The sequence below is a fragment of the Hyla sarda genome, chromosome 1 (genome assembly GCF_029499605.1).
Source record: "Hyla sarda isolate aHylSar1 chromosome 1, aHylSar1.hap1, whole genome shotgun sequence".
In the NCBI taxonomy this organism is placed as follows: Eukaryota; Metazoa; Chordata; class Amphibia; order Anura; family Hylidae; genus Hyla; species Hyla sarda.
This window is the reverse complement of record NC_079189.1, coordinates 54,105,578-54,130,797: the sequence shown is the minus strand read 5'-3', so window position 1 is coordinate 54,130,797 and position 25,220 is coordinate 54,105,578. Positions and strand designations below refer to the sequence as shown.

General features: G+C 41.1%; 1 protein-coding gene across 7 annotated transcripts in view; it reads right to left on the bottom strand.

Annotated features, from left to right (window-relative positions):
• ABLIM2 (actin binding LIM protein family member 2) overlaps nucleotides 1–25,220 on the bottom strand; it is a 167,136-nt gene that overhangs the window by 88,915 nt on the left and 53,001 nt on the right. For all 7 annotated transcript variants that reach the window (XM_056555044.1, XM_056555046.1, XM_056555049.1 and 4 more), the window contains exons 2-3: nucleotides 10,668–10,811; nucleotides 2,997–3,180 (exon numbers count right to left, since the gene is read on the bottom strand). In XM_056555044.1, the coding sequence (XP_056411019.1) occupies nucleotides 2,997–3,180; nucleotides 10,668–10,811 (328 nt within the window). The remainder of the gene's footprint in view (nucleotides 1–2,996; nucleotides 3,181–10,667; nucleotides 10,812–25,220) is intronic.

The following is a 25,220-nucleotide window of genomic DNA, read 5'->3' as shown; positions in this document are numbered from 1 at the left end:
TTTGTCTCCTTGCCAGTTTTTCAAAAACGAGCTCTTGTTGAGACTTTGGCATTTTTTTGGGGGGAAAAATCTTAGCATTTTACTCTCATAGTCTATGGGAGTGAAAAAACGCTAAGTGGGTTTTAACTTTGGCGTTTTTGCAGGCAGTCTTTATTCTTTTTTTTTTTTTTTGGACTTTAGCGATCCAAAAAAGGGTTAAAGATACCTTTTTTTATGAAAATTTCTTAGGGTAAAAAAAAAAAAAGATACAGTAGTGACGGAAAAAATTGAATTGAAGGAAATTTGTATTTTTTAGAACAAAATTTTTATTGATTTTTAAAAAGGGATCAATTTATGTGGGCGGGCAGAAAACTAAAAATGTAGCCAACAATAATAAATATGTAGAAAGGGGCCATTTAAATGTAAAAATAATATATATATATATATATATTTTTAATTAATTTTGTTAAACTTTTTATTAGTAATGTACAGTATTTCAATAATGTGTTTAATAAACTGTGTGTGTGTTTTTAACTTTTTTTCTTTATTTTTACATAGTACTACTACTCTCAGCATGGAACAGAATGTTCCATGATGGGAGTAGTAGTACCTATACTAATAGACAAATCGCCCCGGGTGTCACTTCTGACACCCGTTGTGATCCTCCTATATAAGGTTTAGAAGCCGTGGCACTGCCGCTCTTCTCCGTTATCCTGCACTATGTTCTGCGATGTGAAGTTCTTTACATCACAGATTTATATTTCCTGCAGAGAGCTGGGATTGGCCAGATGGTTCCAGCCAGTCACTACTCTCTGTGGTAAATATGAATAGGTGTATATATACGTCAGTGCAGGGGACCAGAGAAGAGCTGTCACCCGCATCTATACATTATACAGGACGATCGCAGCGGGTGTCAGGAGTGACATCCGCTGTGATTTTTCCTTAACTGCAGGTACAACTGCTCCCAACATGGAGCACACTTTGCTCCATGTTGGGAGCAGTAGTACCTGCAATAAGGGACAGATCGCAGCAAATGTCACTCCTGACACCTGTTGCGATCCTCCTGATGTGAATTTCGGGACTCAGCTGTGCTCACGGCTGCAGAGCCGGGAGAAGAGCTGATGCTGAGCAGTAGATATACGTCGTATATCTACTGCCCAGCAAGAACTTATAGTGAGCCTGCAATGTGTACACAGTATACACATTGCTGGCTCACTTAACCCTTTGCTGAGCTGTGCGCTATGCACCAGTCCAGCAAGGAAAGAGTTAACTTATACTGCTGGACAGGGTAGGTAAACCCTTTGGGCGGTATACAGAGTATACAACTATCTATAGATAGCTGTATATAGTGTATACAGAAGAGGAGATCCCCTTACCTTCCTCGCTCCCTGTCCCTGCCATGTAGCCCCGCCCCCTAGTGATGACATCATTAGGGAAGGAGCTACAGACGGGAGGCAGAGTGGTAAGTATGAGGCTCTGTTCACATTGTACGTTTTGTATAATGTGAACAGACCCTTCTGTTGTGTCTTCCCAGACAGGGAGACTCCAGCTGTTGCTAAACTACAACTCCCAGCATGCCCAGACAGCCAAGGGCTGTCTGGGCATGCTGGGAGTTGTAGTTTTGCAACAATTGGAGGCTCTCTGTTTGGGAAGACTTTGCATTTTGGGCGCTCTCCCAGTGGAGAACGGCAGAATGTCCTAACCCATTTTTTGTGTTTCTTTATTCTTCTCGTTCCAGATCTGTGTATGCAGAGGATTGTGGCTGATTCGGTGGATTACGGTGATTTTTTTATTTGAATAAAATGGCTAATGAGGGCTGAGGCCCAGGAGTGCCATTTTTGACGCTCCAGGCCTGATGGTACCAGCTCTTCCCGACACCCCTGTGCTGTTTTAGGGGCTAACCCTAAGCCCCATCTTAGTAATGGATTCCGTCAATAAGACGGCTTCCACTACTAAGCCTGAAAATTCAATTAAAAAAAAAAACATTTGGAAAATAATTTTAGTTTTTTAGTTGAATTTGTTTCAAATGTGTTTTTTTATTTGAATTTTCAGGCTTAGTACTGGAAGCCGTCTTATTGACGGAATCCATTACTAAGCTGGGGCCTAGGGTTAACCCCTAAAACAGCACAGGGGTGTTGGGAAGAGCCGATACCAACAGGCCTGGAGCGTCAAAAATGGCACTCCTAGCCCTAGGCGGTAACAGGCTGGCGTTATTTAGGCTGGGGAGGGCCAGTAACAATGCTTGGTTGGTATCTGGAATAAAAATACAGAGAACCCTATGCATTTTTTTTCATAAATAAATAAAAACGCATTGGGTTCCCCGTATTTTTATTCTAAGCCAAATACCAACCAAGCAGCAACAGCCTGACGTTACCAGGGTGGGTGAGGACCATTGTTACTGACCCTCCCAAGCCTAAATAGCACCAGCCTGTTACCGCCTAGGGCCAGGAGCGCCATTTTTGACGCTCCAGGCCATTTTTGAGCTCTTCCCGGCACACCTGTGGCGGTGGGTACCGGGGTAATAATTGGGGGTTATCGCTAGCTGTTTTGGGGGCTAACGCTAAGCCCTGACTTAGTAATGGATTCCGTCAATAAGACGGTTTCCACTACTAAGCCTGAAAATTCAATAAAGAAAAAAAACACGACACATTGGGAAAATTATTATTTTATAATTATAAAAAACACTCCCCACAGCCCTCGCTAGCCATTTTATTAAGAGAAAAAAAATCTAGTTCATCGCTGTAATCCACCCCTGTATACTATATGGCCGGGGGGGCGCTCAGCATCCGACCCACAGAGTGGTACCTGAAGACAGAGAAAAAACTGCCACAGGGTACAAATTTGGTTTCCACACACCAGGAAAAAAAGCCAGAAAAACAAGTTTTTGCTGTTGGGGAAAAACCTCAGTGGAATCCTAGCCTAAAGTCTAGAGGTCTTATTACCCCCTCCACTCAATAAATGCCCCATGAACAGCGCACATCTTCATAATCCCTAGGACATCATAAAGGCCCACTTACTTGCATATAGCACATACGAAGCAGCATGGGTGGTAGGTTTTTCCAAGAGCGGACACCACCTCTCCTTCTATAAACCCATCGCAACTGAAGCATCTGGTTCCATAGAGTTTCTGATAATCCAGTGTACATATGTAATCTCCCTGCCGTACAAAAAATCCACCCTGGGCGAGGTCGCAGCTGCAAACTAAAAAAAGAGAAAATGTTCACTATTAACTGGTGACCAATGAATGGACTCCAAGAACACATCTCAGCCAGTAAGCCCATGTTCAAAAGTCGGAATTTTCATGGTGGATTCCGCATTGGAATCGAGTACAGAGATCCCTCTGCAGCAGAGTTTCGTTGAATCCATTGAGATTCTGCTGCTCTGTGCACACAGTGGAATTTCTGTGCCAGATGTTTCTGGCACAGAAATGCACAGCCGTCTATGAGGCGGCGCATTCCTGTGTGGACCTACCGGCATGTGAATATAGCCGTAGACTATGCCGGAAACATCTGGCACGGAAATTCCGCCATGTGCACAGAACAGCAGAATCACATTGAATTCAACAGGACTCTGCAGCAGCGGAATCTCTGTGCCAGATTCCAACGCGGACTCCGGCACGGAAATTCCGACTTGTGAACATGGGCTAACTGTATCACATCATAGTTAGATCACAGGTGATAAACCTGAGGAACAGGAGCAAACTGGACCTCTGTGACTTTAGGCAGAAGAGGAGATTTAGATAAAGGGAACCTGTCAACATGAAAATGTTATCTATTAGCATTATGTTATTGAGCAGGAAGACCTGAGCAGATTGATATACATCTTTGTGGCAAAAGATTCAGTATAACTGGTCATTCTGACCTTTCCATGATTAGGAGTCCAGTGGGCGGTCCTATCATTGTGTATACTGTTCACTGGGCTCTTAAGAATTTAAAGAGCAGGGATTTCAATCAATAAGTTACAAGTTATACTGAATCTTTCCCCACAAAAATATGAGGTGGCCCAGTACGGGAGGTGTAACCCAGTGCTCCTACTGTCCTGTCAGGCAGTCTCCTTCAGTGTCCCCAAGGCCCCCTGCACTTGTTTCCCCATTGAAAATATGTTTTACCACGTAAAGTGTTATAAAATGTAATGTTGCTTTAAGAGTTATACCATGTGATATGTCATGTGATTGTTACCCAGGAGGTAACAGTGATCAGGTGATCCCAAGAGTGACCTATGGGCTCCCTACTTGGCTGGGTGGAGCCTCTGCTCACTCTCTTAGTCTCTGCTGAGGTCCAGTGCAGTCAAGTCCTAAGAGTGTGTCTGGAGTCCATAGGAGGCCTTAAGGCAGTCGAGCAGCCACAATTCTACAAGTAAGCTACAAACAGAGCATTGTCAGTCTCAAGTCAGCTAAAGTCATCTGTCTTAAGTCAGCATGGCCTACATCAATATTGTCCCAGTCCACTACAAGTCCCAGTAAGCCCTAAGGTCTCTGAAGTCACTGGTCACCTCTGTGGGCCTGGTTACACTGTATAGACTGTTCCATCTGTCTCTCAGTAAAGCTATCGTTGCCCATAACTTGGCGTTGGAGTCATTATTGCCCCCCGTGCCTAGCCCAGGATCCAGTGGTATTCCTTCGGGTGGTATTGAGGATAAACCACGCCCTGACGTCAGGAATACAAGAGGTTAATGCCATCTGCTCCTAGGGTAATTCCATGTGCCCTACATCACACACCTCTACCACAAATATATATGAAACCACTCAGCCCCACAAGATGATGCTAATAGATTAGATAACATTTTCATGGTGACAGGTTCTCTTTAAGATGGTGCCAAAGTTCACATTGCTAGGTTCTTGCAACCAGATGAGACATTAAGTCATTCCATTCAATGGAGGGTGCATTGCAGCTATCATTATTATTGGGGTCTATGACTGGATCACTATGGGGGTCTGTGGCTGAACTGTCTATAGTGACTGTGGTCATAAGGCCGAATTCGCACAACGGAATCTCTTACTGGAAATATTCCAGGCAGAGTTTCCATCTTCTGCGGGCACTGACTGAATTAGGACCACTCGGACATACGCCGTCCTCATAGACAGCAATGCATAGCCGAGTGGATTTCACTGAATGAATGAAGATCACCATGTGTTCGCTGCAGCAGAAATTTCCGAGAAGAATTTCTCCGCTCAGAAATCCTGTAATGTGAATGTAGCCTCACTGTTACCAGCGATCTGTGGCAGCACTGTGATGGGGTCGTGGGGCTGTGGCTCAGTTAAAGGGGTTATCCAGGAAAAAAACTTTTTTTTTTTTTAAATATCAAAAACTTTTTTATATATATCAACTGGCTCCAGAAAGTTAAACAGATTTGTAAATTACTTCTATTAAAAAATCTTAATCCTTTCAGTACTTATGAGCTTCTGAAGTTAAGTTTGTTCTTTTCTGTCTAAGTGCTCTCTGATGACACGTGTCTCGGGAACTGCCCAGTTTAGAAGCAAATCTCCATAGCAAACCTCTTCTAAACTGGGCGGTTCCCGAGACACGTGTCATCAGAGAGCACTTAGACAGAAAAGAACAACCTTAACTTCAGAAGCTCATAAGTACTGAAAGGATTAAGATTTTTTTTATAGAAGTAATTTACAAATCTGTTTAACTTTCTGGAGCCAGTTGATATATATAAAAAAGTTTTTTCCTGGATAACCCCTTTAAGTAGATGCAGAGGCTGTTGCTACCATGATGGTGGTGCTGGGGAATTACATTTTAGCACAATCTTAACATATGTTTATACGACAATTAGCAAATCTGGCACAAATTTGCAAGAGAATTGGAAGCACATGGATTCTACCTCAAGAAATGACCTGAAAAGTATAGGGGGGTATTTATGAAGCCTTTTACCCTTTTTTTTTTTTCTGGTAGGAGAGTTTCATACAAGTCAAAATTTGATGCAAAAGCCACCCAAAAAACCTGCATAGTGGTTGATTTTCCATAGATGGAAGCCAGTTTGTGGGAGGATTTTTAGCAAAGAATATGCACCAAAATCCACATGAGAAAACTCTAGTTCATGGCTTTGTTAGAGAAATATATTGTTATGGTATTATTATTATTACTACTACTATCATTATTATTATTATTATTATTATTATTATTAATAATACCGTAATAATAATAATAATAATCATCATCATATATTTTTTCTTACATGGAAAAGAAAGAGCCACTACCAAAGCAAAAAAAGAAAATTGCTTATGCGAAAGAAATCAACAGGCTGAAACCAGTTGTTAAATAAGTCACACATAAGCATAGAAAAATAGTTAAAAAAAAGAACTAAAAAAGGGAATACATAAGCAAACATTGATAAATGTCCCCCTTTATGCATCACCACCTTGGTGGCTGCAGGGGTTTAGTGAATATGAACCATTATCACCTTATGCTTTTCCTTAACTTACCTTCTGCTCTGTGGCTCCTGAGCCATTTCTGATATAAACTGATGGAATTTAACACTTGTATATGACTAAATGCAACATCTTTCAGCACCTTCAACATAGATTTCTCTGCTCTTGTGAAGATTTCCTGCAATGTGTCAGCTTACGTTAAAGGGGTACTTTTTATTTTATTTTTTTATTAACTGGTGTCAGAAAGTTAAACAGATTTGTAAATTACTTCTATTAAAAAATCTTAATCCTTTCAGTACTTATGAGCTTCTGAAGTTAAGTTTGTTCTTTTCTGTCTAAGTGCTCTCTGATGACACGTGTCTCGGGAACTGCCCAGTTTAGAAGCAAATCTCCATAGCAAACCTCTTCTAAACTGGGCGGTTCCCGAGACACGTGTCATCAGAGAGCACTTAGACAGAAAAGAACAACCTTAACTTCAGAAGCTCATAAGTACTGAAAGGATTAAGATTTTTTTTATAGAAGTAATTTACAAATCTGTTTAACTTTCTGGAGCCAGTTGATATATATAAAAAAGTTTTTTCCTGGATAACCCCTTTAAGTAGATGCAGAGGCTGTTGCTACCATGATGGTGGTGCTGGGGAATTACATTTTAGCACAATCTTAACATATGTTTATACGACAATTAGCAAATCTGGCACAAATTTGCAAGAGAATTGGAAGCACATGGATTCTACCTCAAGAAATGACCTGAAAAGTATAGGGGGGTATTTATGAAGCCTTTTACCCTTTTTTTTTTTTCTGGTAGGAGAGTTTCATACAAGTCAAAATTTGATGCAAAAGCCACCCAAAAAACCTGCATAGTGGTTGATTTTCCATAGATGGAAGCCAGTTTGTGGGAGGATTTTTAGCAAAGAATATGCACCAAAATCCACATGAGAAAACTCTAGTTCATGGCTTTGTTAGAGAAATATATTGTTATGGTATTATTATTATTACTACCACTATCATTATTATTATTATTATTATTATTAATAATACCGTAATAATAATAATAATAATCATCATCATATATTTTTTCTTACATGGAAAAGAAAGAGCCACTACCAAAGCAAAAAAAGAAAATTGCTTATGCGAAAGAAATCAACAGGCTGAAACCAGTTGTTAAATAAGTCACACATAAGCATAGAAAAATAGTTAAAAAAAAGAACTAAAAAAGGGAATACATAAGCAAACATTGATAAATGTCCCCCTTTATGCATCACCACCTTGGTGGCTGCAGGGGTTTAGTGAATATGAACCATTATCACCTTATGCTTTTCCTTAACTTACCTTCTGCTCTGTGGCTCCTGAGCCATTTCTGATATAAACTGATGGAATTTAACACTTGTATATGACTAAATGCAACATCTTTCAGCACCTTCAACATAGATTTCTCTGCTCTTGTGAAGATTTCCTGCAATGTGTCAGCTTACGTTAAAGGGGTACTTTTTATTTTATTTTTTTATTAACTGGTGTCAGAAAGTTAAACAGATTTGTAAATTAGTTCTATTAAAAAATATTAATCCTTCCAGTACTTATTAGTGGCTTTATACTACAGAGGGAATGCTTTTCTTTTTGGATTTGTCTTCTGTCACAACCACAGTGCTCTCTGCTGACCTCTGCTGTCTATTTTAAGAACTGTCCAGAGCAGGAGAAAATCCCCATAGCAAACATATACTGCTCTGGACAGTTCCTAAAATGGACAGCAGAAGTCAGCAGAGAGCACTGTGGTCGTGACGGAAGAGAAATCCAAAAAGAAAAGCATTTCCTCTGTAGTATACAGCCCCTAAAAAGTACTGGAAGGATTAAGATTTTTTAATAGAAGTAATTTACAAATCTGTTTAACTTTCTGGCACCAGTTGATTAAAAAAAAAAAAAAAAAAAAGAGTATCCCTTTAAATATATACCGAAAGTTAGGGGCAGAGATATCTTGTGTACTCAAAACAAAAACTCCAATATAATACACCTATACACAACTATCTATCAGCATCATGTCATAGAGCAGAAAGAGCTGAGCAGATTGATATATATCTAAATGGGAAAAGATGGGACTAAGTGGGAAAACAATGGGACTCTGTACGGAATTTTTGAAAGTTCTGCCATGTTAAAAAGGCCTTAGGAGATACATTGATACATTGCCCCTTTAGAGACATTGTAGAACATGCTTAGCTGGGATAAGTGTAAGGCTGGAGATTTAGCCGGCGGCACTGAACCGCACGGACTGCATTGCCGTCCCCATAGATGGCAATGCATTTCTGGGTAGATCTTTTGGGAGATCTGCTCAGAAATGTAGAAATAGTGCCGCCAGGTTGATCTCCGGCATAAATTCTGCCCAGAAATTCCACAGTGTGAACCTAGCCTTAAGAGATACATTGATACATTGCCCCTTTAGAGACATTGTAGAACATGCTTAGCTGGGAGAAGTGTTAGGGTCTATTCAAACAGCGGAATTCCACCTCAAATGAAAGCCCAATAGATTTCTATGGGATTCTACACTTCTGAATTTCCGCATGCGGAATTTCCGCATGAATTTCGCACCAATTCCACCCAAAATCCGCACAAGCCAGAAATCACCCAAGGAAGCGGAATTGGTGCGGAAATTCCTCCCGTGTGAATAGACCCTTAGGCTTGGTTCACACTGCGGAATCTCCAGACGGAAAATTTCTGCTCGGAGATTCCGAGTGCGGGCAGCACCGACTGAATCAGTCAGCGCTAGGACCGCGCGGACATTGTAGTCCTCAATAGACTGCACTAGGTTCCGAGACGATATCCGCTTGAAGAAAGAGCACCACCATTCTTCAGGCGGATATTTAAGGCTAGGTTCAGACTACGGAATTTCCGACAGAGATTCAGTCGTAAAATTTCCGTCCGAAATTCCGCTTGCTAAAATGTCTAGTGTAGTGAATGGGTTTCCGTTCACAAATTCACACTTCGGAATTTGTGAAGCGGAAAATCTGTATTTCGGAATTCTGTAGTCTGAACCTAGCCTTAAAAGCGTAGTGTGAAATTCCGTAGTGTGAACCTACCTAGCCTTAGATCTTCTCTGGTTTCCAGGTTCTGAATGTAAACAAGAATATTTCCATTTCCTGACAGCAAGCAAAGTTCTTGGAAACATTGAGGAATTTTGACATGACGCAAATTAGAATGTTACAATAAAAAGGCTCACAGAACTAGAACTTGTGATACGTATTGGGCAGTAACAGTCTCTTCACTCCTATGTATAATATCCTGGGTTTGCACGTGTTGGACGGATACATTGAAGATAAGACGCGATAACCAGTCCCTCCTTCTCTCTCCGTTCCTGACAACAGGATAAATATTAAACATTTTCCCATAGTAACACCAGCTTGAGATTTTTAGTATCGGACAATATTTTTTTCCCTGGTACCAGTTATCACTATGATAGGTTTGGCTTGTTGTGCTGGAAATGTTCCCTCTCTGGCTCTATGATGAAGTGCCCCAGTGCACGAGATGACGGCACATAAGGGCTCTAATTGTCAGGGCCGGAGATGTGAAGTGCACATACTGTACAATAACTCGCTTTATCTGAAAGGTCATTCAGACTGTTGTGGTTCTGCACAGATGGATCCTGTTTTGGAGAGATTCAGTAACCTGCCTGTCTCTAGGATCAGCCCATCAGTGACATGTACTGTGCGCATGAAGAGGGGAACACATTATTCCGTTCAATAGAAAAGATCCTTTTTTTTTTCAACCACTAAGCCAGTGACTTAAAAAAAAGTTTGTATATATATATATATATATATATATATATATATATATATGATGCAAACAAGGTGGAACCGCTCACCGCTCCTACGTCTGCTGCACGTCCTTGTGCCACGGACACCGGTACCGCTCCCGGTTCAGTAGAGACCATGAAAGAAAACGTCCGGCACTCAGGGAATAGCAGGTAAAACTTATGTATGGCTTTTTTCAGAACGCAATAGGCAGGACAAGATCTGACTCGTTTCACACACTCAGGTGCTTAGTCTACGACTAAGGACCTGAGTGTGTGAAACGCGTCAGATCTTGTCCTGCCTATTGCGTTCTGAATAAAGCCATACATAAGTTTTACCTGCTATTTCCTAAGTGCCGGACGTTTTCTTTCGTGATATATATATATATATATATATATATATATATATATGTATATACAGTCATGGCCATAAATGTTAGCACCCCTGAAATTTTTCAAGAAAATTAAGAAAAATCACATTCACTGGTGCCACCTTGTAATGCATGGCTGCCAAAATACACATTCATTACAGGCCCTTACCTTTACATGTGAAGCATTTGATGTGAAAATATTTATTCTGCACCCGGAGGACCTCTCCTTTACATGCGCTGCCGCAGTTGTTGCAGAGGATTGCATTTCCAGCTGACTTCTCCAGGTGGCTCTGTAGAGCCTGGTGCTGAGATACTGAGGAGCGGAACACAGCATAGCCGGTTAGGATGTAGACATCAAAAGAGTATTTTAGGATACAACTTTTTGTTTTCTAAACGTGCCCAGAATGGTGGCATTTAAAAAAACAAACTCTACTTACCTCCAGCCGCTCCCCCAGTGGCTCCGGTATCCTGCTCCTGGCCTCCGCAGCGATCCTCCGCCTTCTTCTTGTGGTTGACATGTCACACTGCGGACCAGCTGATTGCCGGGCGCAGTGATATCCCTCTCCGGCTGGGCTGAGCGGCAGTGTGATGATAGGACCCCGGCACCAGGAAGAAGACCATGGCCAGGGTCACTGCGATTAGCTGAACCGCAATGTGACATGTCAACCACAAAAGGCAGGAAGAGGATTGCTGTGGAGACCGGGAGATGAATACCAGAGGCACCGGAGGAGCAGCAGGAGGCAAGTATAGTTTGAAAGTAAAAAAAAAAAAAGTTATATCCCGAAGTACATGTAAAAAAAACAATTATGCATATAAGGAGTAACTGGGAAATAAAGTTCCTATGGAAATGGAAAATATTAGTAAATGACCCTCTATGCCAGTGTTTCCCAATCAGTATGCCTTCAGCTGTTGCAAAATTACATCTTCCAGCATGCTCCCATTATTAAAATTAAGTCACGCCCATCTGACTGATTCCCTGAATTGTCAGACAAATTATAAACCCACATATCTCGAGAACAGAAGGACGTTTCAAGAAACCGTAAAAAGGTGTGTGATCAGGGCACCATAAGCCACTCAATGGTAATGCAAGTTAATGGGGTACTCCGCTGCTCAGCGTTTGGATTTTGGGATTTGTCACAGGTCCTCTTTAACACAAAGAAAAGGGTCTAGTTATCATAAAGTGCACAGTCTATGACTATGAGGCCAGTGATCAAAGCGAGCAGTCAGTTCCCCAGAAATGAACGTGAAAGCCATTATGAATAATACATCTCAGACGTCCACTCCAGACAATCTCTAGGAAGTAGATTAAAAACATTTCATTAATTCTCCCGTCAGGGCCGAGAACCGTCTCCGCTGGTGATGTAGAATAACATGTTCAGATGGAGCAGAATATCGGCTCGTGGAATCTCAGCGTGATCCAGGTGAGTAATTTACAAATGAAAATAAAGTGGGTTCAATTATTGAATGCGCAGCGTTAATAATATACAATACACCTGCCTGTAGCGCTGCACCACTGAGATCATAAACCTGAAATGGGAGAATATGCTTCCAAATGTTCTGCGTGTAGGAAAATAAAGACAGAAAAAAAAGCCTAGAAAATACAGGGTCTCCCAGTCCCCGTGGTTCATTCCCTGCCTGACCATGTATATTGAAGTAGGTGGAAAAACGCTTATGAATAACTAATATATATATATATATATATATATATATATATATATATATATATCTGCCTGCTAATATATATTGTATATATATATATATATATATATATATATATATATATATCTGCCTGCTAATGCCAATCATTAAACTCTTATGATAACTATGCTGGCCTATACGACGACTTATTAGCTGAAAGCAATGGTGACATCTGTTGTCATGACAACTTCCCCATAGTCTATCGTAGAGAGAAGTCCAATCTATGGCCAGGAATCCACCCAAAGAACATGGCTACTATCAAAGGCGCCATTTGTCAGTTGTTATCAAACTTTATTTTACAGACAACAGGGGAGATTTATCCAAACCTGTCCAGAGGAAGAGTCGCTGAGTTGCCCATAGCAACCAATCAGATCACTTCTTTCACTTTTCAGAGGCCTTGTTAAAAATGAAAGAAGCGATCTGATTGGTTGCTATGGGTGACTCAGCAACTTTTCCTCTGGACAGGTTTTGATAAATCTCCCCCAACGTGTTTTGAGGGGCATATCCCTTCTTATCAGGGTCATTTGTAAAATAAAGTTTTATACAATCTCTGATTGGCTTTGGTAGTTTCCAATTTCTTTTGGCGAATTCCTGGCAATAGACCTGACTTCTCCCCACGGCAGACTGGATTAACCCGTACTCATTTCGATGTGAGGGAAGGATACTGATATCCATCTGCACTGGATGTCCATTGTGCAAGTTAGTTGGAGTACAAAACCTATAGGTGAGTGCATTACACACTTCACCTTTATTAGAGCGCCATTTTGTTCCTTTTATTTTATCTTTAAATAAACTTCCCCCTAGTAACATTTATTATCCAAAAATTCTAACTTTAAATAGTTAAAGGGGTACTCCAGTGAAAAACTATTTTTTTAAGTCAACTGGTGCCAGAACGTTAAACAGATTTATAAATTACTTCTGTTAAAAAATTATAATCCTTCCAGTACTTATCAGCTGCTGTATACTCCAGAGGAAGTTCTTTTCTTTTTAAATGTATTTTCTGTCTGACCCCAGTGCTCTCTGCTGACACCTCTGTCCATGTCAGGAACTGTCCAGAGCAGGATAGGTATTCTATGGGGATATGCTCCTGCTCTTGACAGTTCCTGAGACAGACAGAGGTGTCAACAGAGAGCACTTTGGTCAGACAAAAAATACATTTAAAAAGAAAAGAACTTCCTCTGTAGCATATAGCAGCTGATAAGTACTGGAAGGATTAAGGTTTTTTTTAATAGAAGTAATTTACAAATCTGTTTAATGTTCTGGCACCAGTTGATTTAAAAAATAAATAAATAGTTTTTCACCGGAGTACCCCTTTATAGGCAACATCAAACCAAGTGAATGTAAAATACAAGGTATAACTACTTTGCAAATGGTCTTATTTCAAATAATTTCTTATCTACAGCTTCTAGGAAGAATGATGGGGAAGAATTACCAAAACCTGTGCACAGTAACAGTGGAGCAATGGTTCATAGTAACCAATCAGATTTCACTGTTCAATTTTAACCCCTTAATGAAGTGGAAAATGGAAAATATATATATATTTTTTTTATCTCCTCCTCCCCCAATGCTGTATCTTGCATTTGGAAGATGTTTTATTTTTATCAATTTTTTATCTACAGCGCCAGTGGAAACCAGCAGACTTGTTTTCTTGCAGAACCAATTGTACTTCGTAATGGCGTCCTTCGTGTTACCATAAGGGTTTGCTCATGCTTGGGAAATTCAGTGAGGAATTTTTCTCAAAATGATCTGGAATCTGCACTTATGTCTGCTTCTTTTGCTTGTAGACAGGACTAGGGAATTGTGGCCTATTTGTAGAAGGTATGCTTGACTTTTGGCTACTTAAGGGTGCGTTCACACGAGCGTATATTGCTGCAGATCTGCTGCTGCAGATTTTGCTGCCCATTGATTTTAATGAAGAAAATCTGCAGCAGATCTGCAGCAGAAAATACGCACGTGTGAACGCACCCTCAGGCTCACTTTTGCAGTCTCTCATGTGATGAAAGAAGCTGCAGAAGAACATGAGCCATCCTGACTAAGGCCTGAACTCTGACTCTGAAAGTTTCCACCTCTAATCCTGGGTTAGGGAGTGGAGTAGAGACAACTCCTGTATGTATTGGACAGGAGCTTGGATATGTGACCATATTGTGCTCTCCTAACATTTTCTGCAAATGCAATGCTCAAGTTTGCAAAACTTTAACCCTCTACATGCTGTATGCATGTTCTACCAAAGAAATACAAGAATACACAATGAAAAACACTGCCTTATAGTCGTTCAACACATGTATTACTATCCAGCAAACCTTGAGACACTACAGCCACATGGGTTAAGTTCAGTGTACAGCTGTGCTGGGCCACCACACCAACATAGTCAGTAGTATGCTATTCTATTTACATGGTGCACTATGCTATTGGCCACTCTCATTGCACTGCAGGTCGATACTCCCAAGAGCCGCAGGCCCATTGGTTTTCTACGGTTTATGGTACCGTAAGCATCACCGCTCACCTTATATCTCACACCCGGCCTGGTGAATGGTAATTATCCGTTTATTATGGTAAGAGACTCTACAATATAGACGTATATCACCTTAAATCACAAGCCAAATCTAGTTCTTAATAAGTATTGTTCTAAGAAGGAGCAGTTTCGATGACAAATATCATCCGATGGCCCCGCTAAGTCTTTTCTTCAGCTATTTCCCACTATTACTTTACTCGTCAGTAGAATGAGTGGTTGTGGCACTGCATAGGTGTGTCGTGACTATTACAGCTTTCCTCCCTCCATGACTCACTCAGCGGGAGTTGTTTTTCACAGCGATAGTTAAGTGATCCACACTTACTCACCCACACACATATATTTCTCTCATCATCATTGCCTTCCTCCCGCAGAGAACTAAATCTTTTCCTGGAGAGTAGGTCTTCGGAAAAATCTTGAAAATATAAATAATGACTTACTACATGATAACCTCAACAATAGATAAATTACTATGGGTGTAACTTGAAGCTCCTCTATCCCAATGCAAAATGTGTAACATAGGCGCCTTCTACCAAGTGACATCTTTAACCCCTTAAGGACCGGGGTTTTTTCCGTTTTTGCATTTTGCATTTTTTGCTCTTTGCCTTTAAAAAATCATAACTCTTTCAATTTTGCACCTAAAAATCCATAGGATTGCTTATTTTTTTGCGCCACCAATTCTACTTTGTAATGTCGTCAGTAATTTTGCCCAAAAATCTACGGCGAAACGGAAAAAAAAATCATTGTGCGACAAAATTGAAAAAAAAACGCTGTTTTGTAACTTTTGGGGGCTTCCGTTTCTACGTAGTACCTTTTTCGGTAAAGATGACACCTTATCTTTATTCTGTAGGTCCATACGATTAAAATGATACCCTACTTATATAGGTTTGATTTTGCCGTACTTCTGGAAAAAATCATAACTACATGCAGGAAAATTAATATGTTTAAAATTGTCCTTTTCTGACCCCTATAACTTTTTTATTTTTCCGTGTATGGGGCGGTATGAGGGCTCATTTTTTGCGCCGTGATCTGAAGTTTTTAACGGTACCATTTTTGCATTGATAGGACTTATTGATCGCTTTTTATTCTTTTTTAAATGATATAAAAAGTGACCAAAAATGCACTATTTTGGAGTTTGGAATTTTTTTGCGCATACGCCATTGACCGAGCGGTTTAATTAACGATATATTTTTATAATTCGGACATTTCCGCACGCAGTGATACCATATATGTTTATTTTTTATTTACACTGTGTTTTTTTTGTGGGAAAAGGGGGGTGATTCAAACTTTTATTAGGGAAGGGGTTAATTGATCTTTATTCACTTTTTTTTTCACTTTTTTTTTGCAGTGTTATAGCTCCCATAGGGACCTATAACACTGCACATACTGATCATTGTTATCCCATAGGGACCTATAACACTGCACACACTGATGTTTATCATTGATCACTGGTTTCTCATAGGAAACCAGTGATCAATGATTCTGCCGCTTGACTGCTCATGCCTGGATCTCAGGCACTGAGCAGTCATTCGGCGATCGGACATAGAGGAGGCAGGTAGGGACCCTCCCGCTGTCCCGATTTCGCCGCGGCTATCTGGAACAGCACACTGAGTTAACCGGCAGTTTTTACTTTCACTTTTAGCCGCGTGGCTCAGCTCTGAGCGTGCGGCTAAAGGGTTAATAGCGCTCGGCGCCGCGATCAGCGCTGCGCGCTATTAGCGGCGGGTCCCGGCTTCACTATGACGCTGGGCCCGCCGTGATATGATGCGGGGTTACCGTGTAACCCCGCGTTATATCACGGGAGCAGGACCAAGGACGTACCTGTACGTCCTTGATCCTTAAGGGGTTAATACTGGTGTCTCTTGTGTAGCAGAGAGACCTCTATGCATTCTTTTTTATTTAAATAAAGCTGATATATTTTAAAGTCCTATACAGATACAGTGGGGATTAAAAATTTGGGCACCCCAGGTAAAAATTTGTATTAATGTGCATAAAGAAGTCAAGGAAAGATGGAAAAATTTCCAAAAGGCATCAAATTACAGATTAGACATTCTTATAATATGTCAACAAAAGTTAGATTTTATTTCCATCATTAACACTTTCAAAATAACAGAAAACAAAAAAATGGTGTCTGCAAAAGTTTGGGCACCCTGCAGAGTTAATATCTTGTACTGTCCCCTGTGCAAAGCTGAGACCTGCCAGTGTCATGGATTGTTCTCAATCATCATCTGGGAAGATCAGGTGATGTCAATCTTAAAGGTTTTAAATGCCCAGACTCATCTGACCTTGCCCCAACAATCAGGACCATGGGTTCTTCTAAGCAGTTGTCTAGAAATCTGAAACTGAAAATAGTTGACGCTCACAAAGCTAGACAAGGCTATAAGAAGATAGCAAAACGTTTTCGGATGTCAATATCCTCTGTTCAGAATGTAATTAAGAAATGGCAGTCATCAGGAACAGTGGAAGTTAAAGCAAGATCTGGAAGACCAAGAAAAATATCAGACAGAACAGCTCGCAGGATTGTGAGAAAAACAATTCAAAACCCACGTTAGACTGCACAATCCCTCCAGAAAGATCTGGCAGACACTGGAGTTGTGGTACACTATTCCACTATAAAGAGATACTTGTACAAATATGGTCTTCATGGAAGAGTCATCAGAAGAAAACCTCTTCTACATCCTCACCACAAAAATCAGCATTTGAACTTTGCAAATGAACATATAGACAAGCATGATGCATTTTGGAAACAAGTTCTGTGGACCGATGAGGTTAAAATTGAACTTTTTGGCCGGAATGAGCAAAGGTACGTTTGGAGAAGAAGGGGAACAGAATTTAATGAAAAGAACCTCTGTCCAACTGTTAAGTATGGGGGTGGATCAATCATGCTTTGGGGTTGTATTGCAGCCGGTGGCACATGGAACATCTCACGAGTAGAAGGAAAAATGGATTCAATAAAATTTCAGCAAATTTTGGATGCTAACTTGATGCCATCTGTGAAAAAGCTGAAGTTAAAGAGAGAATGGCTTCTACAAATGCATAATGATCCTAAACACACCTCGAAATCCACGGGGGATTACATCAAGAGGCGTAAACTGAAGGTTTTTCCATGGCCTTCACAATCTGCTGACCTCAACATAATTGAAAATCTATGGATAGACCTCAAAAGAGCAGTGGGTGACAGACAGCCCAGAAATCTCAAATAACTGGAAGACTTTTGTAAGGAAGAATGGGCAAAGATACCTCAAACAAGAATTGAAAGACTCTTGGCTGGCTACAAAAAGCGTTTACAAGCTGTGATACTTGCCAGAGGGGGCAGTACAAGACATTAACTCTGCAGGGTGCCCAAACTTTTGCAGACACCATTTTTTTGTTTTCTGTTATTTTGAAAGTGTAAATGATGGAAATAAAATCTAACTTTTGTTGACATATTATAAGAATGTCTAATCTGTAATTTGATGCCTTTTGGAGATTTTTCTATCTTTCCTTGGCTTCTTTATGCACATTAATACACATTTTTACCTGGGGTGCCCAAACTTTTGATACGCACTGTATTAACATGTCGGTCTCTGTCCCCTTTGGGACTCACAAAATAGCCTCAGTATTATATGTTGTTGTATGTCCACCAGTTTAGTATTCACAGCAGAAATAGGCATATTAAAGGGGTACTCCGCCCCTAGACATCTTATCCCCTATCCAGAGGATAGGGGATAAGATGTCTAATTGTGGGGGTCCCGCGACTGGGGACCCCCGCGATCTCGGCTGCTGCACCACAGACATCCGGTGCACGGAGCGAACTTTGCTCTGTGCCGTCACAGTCACGCCCGCCTCGTCATGGCCATGCCCCTTCAATGCAAGTCTCGCATTGAGGGGGTGTGGCCATGACATCACGAGTATGGCACGGCCGTGAAGTCACGAGCCTCCGGCGCTGAACCCAACGCTCTAAACAAACGCCAGGTGCAGCAGGGAGATCACGGGGGTCCCCAGTGGTGGGACTCCCACGATCAGACATCTTATCCTCTATCCTTTTGGATAGGGGATAAGGGTTGAGTACCCCTTTAAGTGTTGTTCTCATTGTTCTCAGAGATTCTTTTCTGTGCAGAAAAAATTGCATATATGTACATTCAATAATAATGAGTGTGTATATCACTGTATATATTATTAAATATATCTGTGTTAAATATATCTGTATTAACTATATATTTGCTAATATAGGGTATAAAAGACACATAATATAAGTGTTTTTATATATCAGGTATCCGTAATGGCTGTCCTGTACACTACCACAAGAGTAATGATGATAAAAAGTCCCAAGTTTCAAGTCTGTACAAGCATCTCACAGTCCCGTACTGAAAGTGCAGTATTAATCGACAAAGCTCATGTACTAAAACATAAAAATTACCTGTTTTCGGTGATTCATAGTAGAGGATTACATAGTTATAAGGCTTATCCCGGCATCCTTGCACTGATGAGGAGGCAGAACGTTATATACGGGAAACTTCCCTGCCTGGTGGCGTTCCTACAAAGCGATGGCGTGCTCCAATTCATGATGTCAATATTGGGGCTATAAAAAAATCTAAAACCTACATCGTGTTTCAAAGACAACAGTCTTCTTCATCATGCAAAAACTATTCCTGATGAAGAAGATGGTTGTCTTTGAAACCTGTTGGAGTTTTTTTTTTACTTTTGCTAGCACTCGTAGTGATGTCATGAATCGGAGCATGGCACTAGGCAGCATATAGCATGCTGCCTCCTCATCGATCGGAGGGTTCCAGGATCAGACTTATAACTATGGACTCATCTTCTCTACTATGAATCACAGAAGGCAGGTAATTTTTTTTCTTCATTGTGGCAGCCTGGCCATAATGGTGCAATAAGGCCATAATGGGGCAATAAAAAAATATTACCGGTGTACCCCTTTAATACTGTTGACAGTGATATGTGTGCTCATTATCATTGAGTGTACATATATGCTTATTTTCTTTTCTACGCAAAACAGCATCTCTGAGAATAACCCTCAATACACCTATTACTGCTGTGAATAATCTGGTGCACACATAACAACACACAGCATTGCCTATCAATGTGTTACCTCTATCTTGCGTTATTTATATCTATTTCTATATATTGTTTGATTATAAGTTGGACGGCAGGGGGTCCTACCACCTCAACTAGCTGCAGACAGGTGGCGTGCTCACTTCATCACTATTTTGTGAACAAATAATTAACGCCAATACACGGTTTTATTTTCTCAGTATTTTTACCCCAGGGCTGGAGTGACACAGGATTAATTGAATTGCCTCTAAGTCAGTCTACATGCAGTCACATCATCATTCTCTTGGTGTTTACCTCCTGCTTGTGTGACATCTAGGTGGTAATCTGTCTTCTCCTCCACCTTAGAGTACAGGATGTTACACACCCTGTCCTTTTCTCTGTCCTTGTCCATTCCTCCCTGACTCTACCCCTTCCCTCCCTGTCTCTGGAGATGGGGTGTTTCATATGCTGGACACCAAAACAGTATATCAGTGAGTCTCAATGGCTTGTCTGTGAAGACAAGAAGGAATAAAAGCACCACCTGATACTCTGTAATACTGTAGAGTGTTATCTTCCTAGAAGAAGCCCTGGCAGAATTAAAACAACTGTGCTGCATAGAGCTTTAGCTATGGTGGCATTATCCGATGAGAATTTAGATATGTTTAGGTATTTCCTAAATTTGTTATTAGATTGTAAAACCTCCTAAGTATGCTTTCAATAGTAAAAGTACATGACACGAAAAAAAATTATACACTGCTTCAAAAAATAAAGGGAACACTTAAACAACACAATGTAACTCCAAGTCAATGACACTTCTGTGAAATCACACTGTCCACTCAGGAATCAACACTGATTGACAATCAATTTCACATGCTGTTGTGCAAATGGAACAGACAACAGGTGGAAATTATAGGCAATTAGCAAGACACCCGCCAATAAAGGAGTGGTTCTTTAGGTGGTGACCACAGACCACTTCTCAGTTCCTATGCTTTCTGGCTGATGTTTTGGTCCCTTTTGAATGCTGGTGGTGCTTTCACTCTAGTGGTAGCATAAGACGGAATCTAGAACCCACACAAGTGGCTCAGTTAGTGCAGCACATCCAGAATGGCACATCAATGCGAGCTGGGGCAGGAAGGTTTGCTGTGTCTGTCCGCGTAGTGTCCAGAGCATGGAGGCGCTACCAGGAGACAGGCCAGTACATCAGGAGACATGGAGGAGGCCGTAGGAGGGCAACAACCCCGCTGTAGGACCACTACCTCTGCCTTTGTGCAAGGAGGAGCAGGAGGAGCACTGCCAGAGCCCTGCAAAATGACCTCCAGCAGGCCACAAAATGTGCATGTGTCCACTCAAACGGTCAGAAACAGACTCCATGAGGGTGGTATGTGGGCCCAACGTCCACAGGTGGGGGTTGTGCTTACAGCCCAACACCGTGCAGGACATTTGGCATTTGCCAGAGAACACCAAGATGGCAAATTCGCCATTGGCGCCGTGTGCTCTGCCTGCAACATCCTCCAGCATGATTGGTTTGGCGGTGGGTCAATAATGGTGTGGGGTGGCATTTCTTTGGGGGCCGCACAGCCCTCCATGTGCTTGCCAGAGGTAGCCTGACTGCCATTAGGTACCGAGATGAGATCCTCACAGCCCTTGTGAGACCATATGCTGGAGCGGTTGGCCCTGGTTTCCTCCTAATACAAGACAATGCTAGACCTCATGTGGCTGGAGTATGTCAGCCGGTCCTGCTAGAGGAAGGCATTGATGCTATGGACTGGCCCACCTGTTCCCCAGACCTGAATCCGATTGAGCACATCTGGGACATCATGTCTTGCTCCATCCACCACAGACTGTCCATTAGTAGGTGAATGCTTTAGTCCAGGTCTGGGAGGACATCGTCAGAAGACCATCCGCCACATTATTAGGAGCATGCCCAGGCATTGTAGGGAGGTCATACGGGCACGTGGAGGCCACACACACTACTCAGCCTCATTTTAACTTGTTTTAAGGACATTACATCAAAGTTAGATCAGCCTGTAATGGGGTTTTCCACTTTGATTTTGAGTGTGACTCCATATCCAGACCTCCATGGGTTGATAAATGTGATTTCCATTGATAATTTTGTGTGATTTTGGTGTCAGCACTTTCAACTATGTAAAGACGAAAGTATTTCATACGATTAGTTCATTCATTCAGCTCTAGGATGTGTTATCTTAGTGTTCCCTTTATTTTTTTGAGCAGTGCACTTCATCATGCAAGTATCCATTGTACAAACAAACCACAAAGAGGACAGCAGCAGAAATTCCATACTGTCAACACTGAAGCTCCTTACAGAACAGACAGGCTTGGCTTGTGTAAAAATATGCAACCCCAGCATTTTCATCTCTCCTTCCCTTCATTTATCTTTTCTATTATGCAGTTTCCTTGAGTTGGAGCAGCAGAAACGTTATTGCTTCGCCTCAAGGATTAATATTTTATTGAGCATTATCACACATTGTCTTATTATCATTATGAATAGTAAAGTGAGCTCCGTAGAGTAGCTGAATGGTAAAATGATACTAATTTACATGCAGCTTGTCTGATCGGGGGTGTAGCTATAGGAGGTGCAGAGGAAGCAGTCACGCCCATGCCCAGGTGCCTGTGGGGCCCTCTGCTACATATGAAGACAATAGTCATTTTTATAAATGTCACAGGGTAGGGGGCTCTATGTTACAGCTTGTACACTGGAAATGGGGATCTACACCTCTGTCATAATGGATGGGATTCATCCAGCTTTCTTAGAACCCTGAAGGCATATCTGCTCAATTATACAGAGATGCTGAAACAAGACATACATGACTGCATTTCTGTTAGGACAATCCCTTCAACTTGACCATTAAAGAGGTGATGCACACTTGGCCCAAATTAGGCTGTTTTGTGGGCTTTCCCGAGCATCTTGGGTTCTTCCTGGGTGTCCTAAGGGTAGGGCTTCTGAAAACAGAACTTGTACTCTTTTCTTTAATAATTAGGTGCACAGGAGTATAATATTGTAAAAAGCTCCCTTAGGACCAGCCTATGGGATACCCAATTCGATACCCAATTCATCTACCATTAGCTTGTTTATGTTTGTTAGGCTTAAAGAAGGTAAAGCATATATATATATATATATATATATATATATATATATATATATGCTCAGCAGAGGTGAGTGAGTGTTATGGTCCCATCTGAAATGAGGCCACCTCCGCGTGGTGGGTGGGGGGACACGTTTTGATCAAAAAGTGCACTAAGATCCTCCATTTTTTGACCAAGAGTGCTGCTGCAACCTTCTTTTTTGTATACTTATATATATATATATATATATATATATATATATATTTATTTATTTATTAAAAGTCCACTTAGTGAGTACGTAGAAACATTTCTTCAAGTGTTAGCATGGTACATCGTACACAAAATTAAAAGTTTCAATTAAAGACTTTTGATAGGCAAACACCACTTTGAATTACCCAGAATATTTTTTTCCCCCACAATAGGGGTGTTTGATCACTGCACCTGGTCATCTTATCAGGCTGCTGCTGGAGATCATCAGGTGAACTTAACAAACTCACAAGGGGGTTGAGGTCAATTCACACTGCATGCAGTTTTCATGTGTTTGTTTTTTCCTTCAGAGTGCATTTGTTAGAGAAATGTTGCCCTGAGGCATAAATGATGTGACTTATAATTAAAATTGAGGCGCTTTATAAAGACTTGACGTCATTAAGCCGTGTACACATGTAGAATTTTTCACAAATTGTTACTGTATTTTAGCAAATCATGGTAAAAATTACACATTTACCATATTTTGCATGCCTGCGGTACAATATTTCCCTTTTTTGCCATAATTTTGGGAAAATCACAGAAATAACAGAAGAAAAGCATAAAAGACAATGTGTGAACACAGCCTCAGGGAAGATGTATAACTAATGTATATCCTGATGTAATGGATGTATATACAGTCATGGCCGTAAATGTTGGCACCCCTGACATTTTTCAAGAAAATTAAGTATATCTCACAGAAAAGGATTGCAGTAACACGTTTTGTTATACACATGTTTATTCCCTTTGTGTGTATTGGAACTAAACCAAAAAAGGGAGGAAAAAAGTAAATTGGACATAATATCACACCAAACTCCAAACATGGGCTGGACAAAATCATTGGCACCCTTAACTTAATATTTGGTTGCACACCCTTTGGAAAAACTAACTGAAATCAGTCGCTTCCTATACCAATCAATAAGCTTCTTACACCTCTCAGCCGGAATGTTGGACCACTCTTCCTTTGCAAACAGCTCCAGGTCTCTCTTATTGGAAGGCGCCATTTCCCAACAGCAATTTTAAGATCTCTCCACAGGTGTTCAATGGGATTTAGATCTGGACTCATTGCTGGCCACTTCAGAACTCTCCAGCACTTTGTTACCATCTATTTCTGGGTGCTTTTAGATGTATGTTTGGGGTCATTGTCCTGCTGGAAGACCCAAGATCTCGGGCGCAAACCCAGCTTTCTGACACTGGGCTGTACAGTGCGACACAAAATCTATTGGTAATCCTCAGATTTCATGATGTCTTGCACACATTCAAGGCACCCAGTGCCAGAGGCAGCAAAACAACCCCAAAACATAATTGAACCTCCATCATATTTCACTGTAGGTACAGTGTTCTTTCCTTTGTAGGCCTTATTCCATTTTGGTAAACAGTAGAATGATTTTTTTTACCAAAAAGCTCTATCTTGGTTTCCTCAGAAGGATTTTGGCTTACTCAAGTTCATTTTGGCAAAATGCAGTCTTGCTTTTTTATGTCTCTGGGTCCGCAGTGGGGTCCTCCTGGGTCTCCTGCCATAGCATTTAATTTCATTTAAATGTGGACGGATAGTTCGCGCTGACACTGATGCTCACTGAGACTGCAGGACAGCTTGAATATCTTTGGAACTTGTTTGGGGCTGCTTATCCACCATCCGGACTATCCTGCGTTGACACCTTTCATCAATGTTTCTCTTCTGTCCACGCCCAGGGAGATTAGCTTCAGTGCCATGGGTTGCAAACATCTTGATAATGTTGCACACTGTGGACAAAGGCAAATCTAGATCTCTGGAGATGGACTTGTAACCTTGAGATTGTTGATATTTTTCCACAATTTTGGTTCTCAAGTCCTCAGGCAGTTCTTTTCTCCTCTTTCTGTTGTCCATGCTTATTATAGCACACACAGACACACAATGCAAAGACTAAGTGAACTTCTCTCCTTTTTATCTGGTTTCAGGTGTGATTTTTATATTGCCCACACCTGTTACTTTGCCCAGGTGAGTTTAAAGGAGCATCACATGCTTAAAGCAATCTTAGTTTTCCACAATTTTGAAAGGGTGCCAGTAATTTTGTCCAGCCCATTTTTGGAGTTTGGTGTGATGTTATGTCCAATTTGCTTTCTTCCCTCCCTTTTTGGGTTTAGTTCCAATACACACAAAGGGAATAAACATCTGTA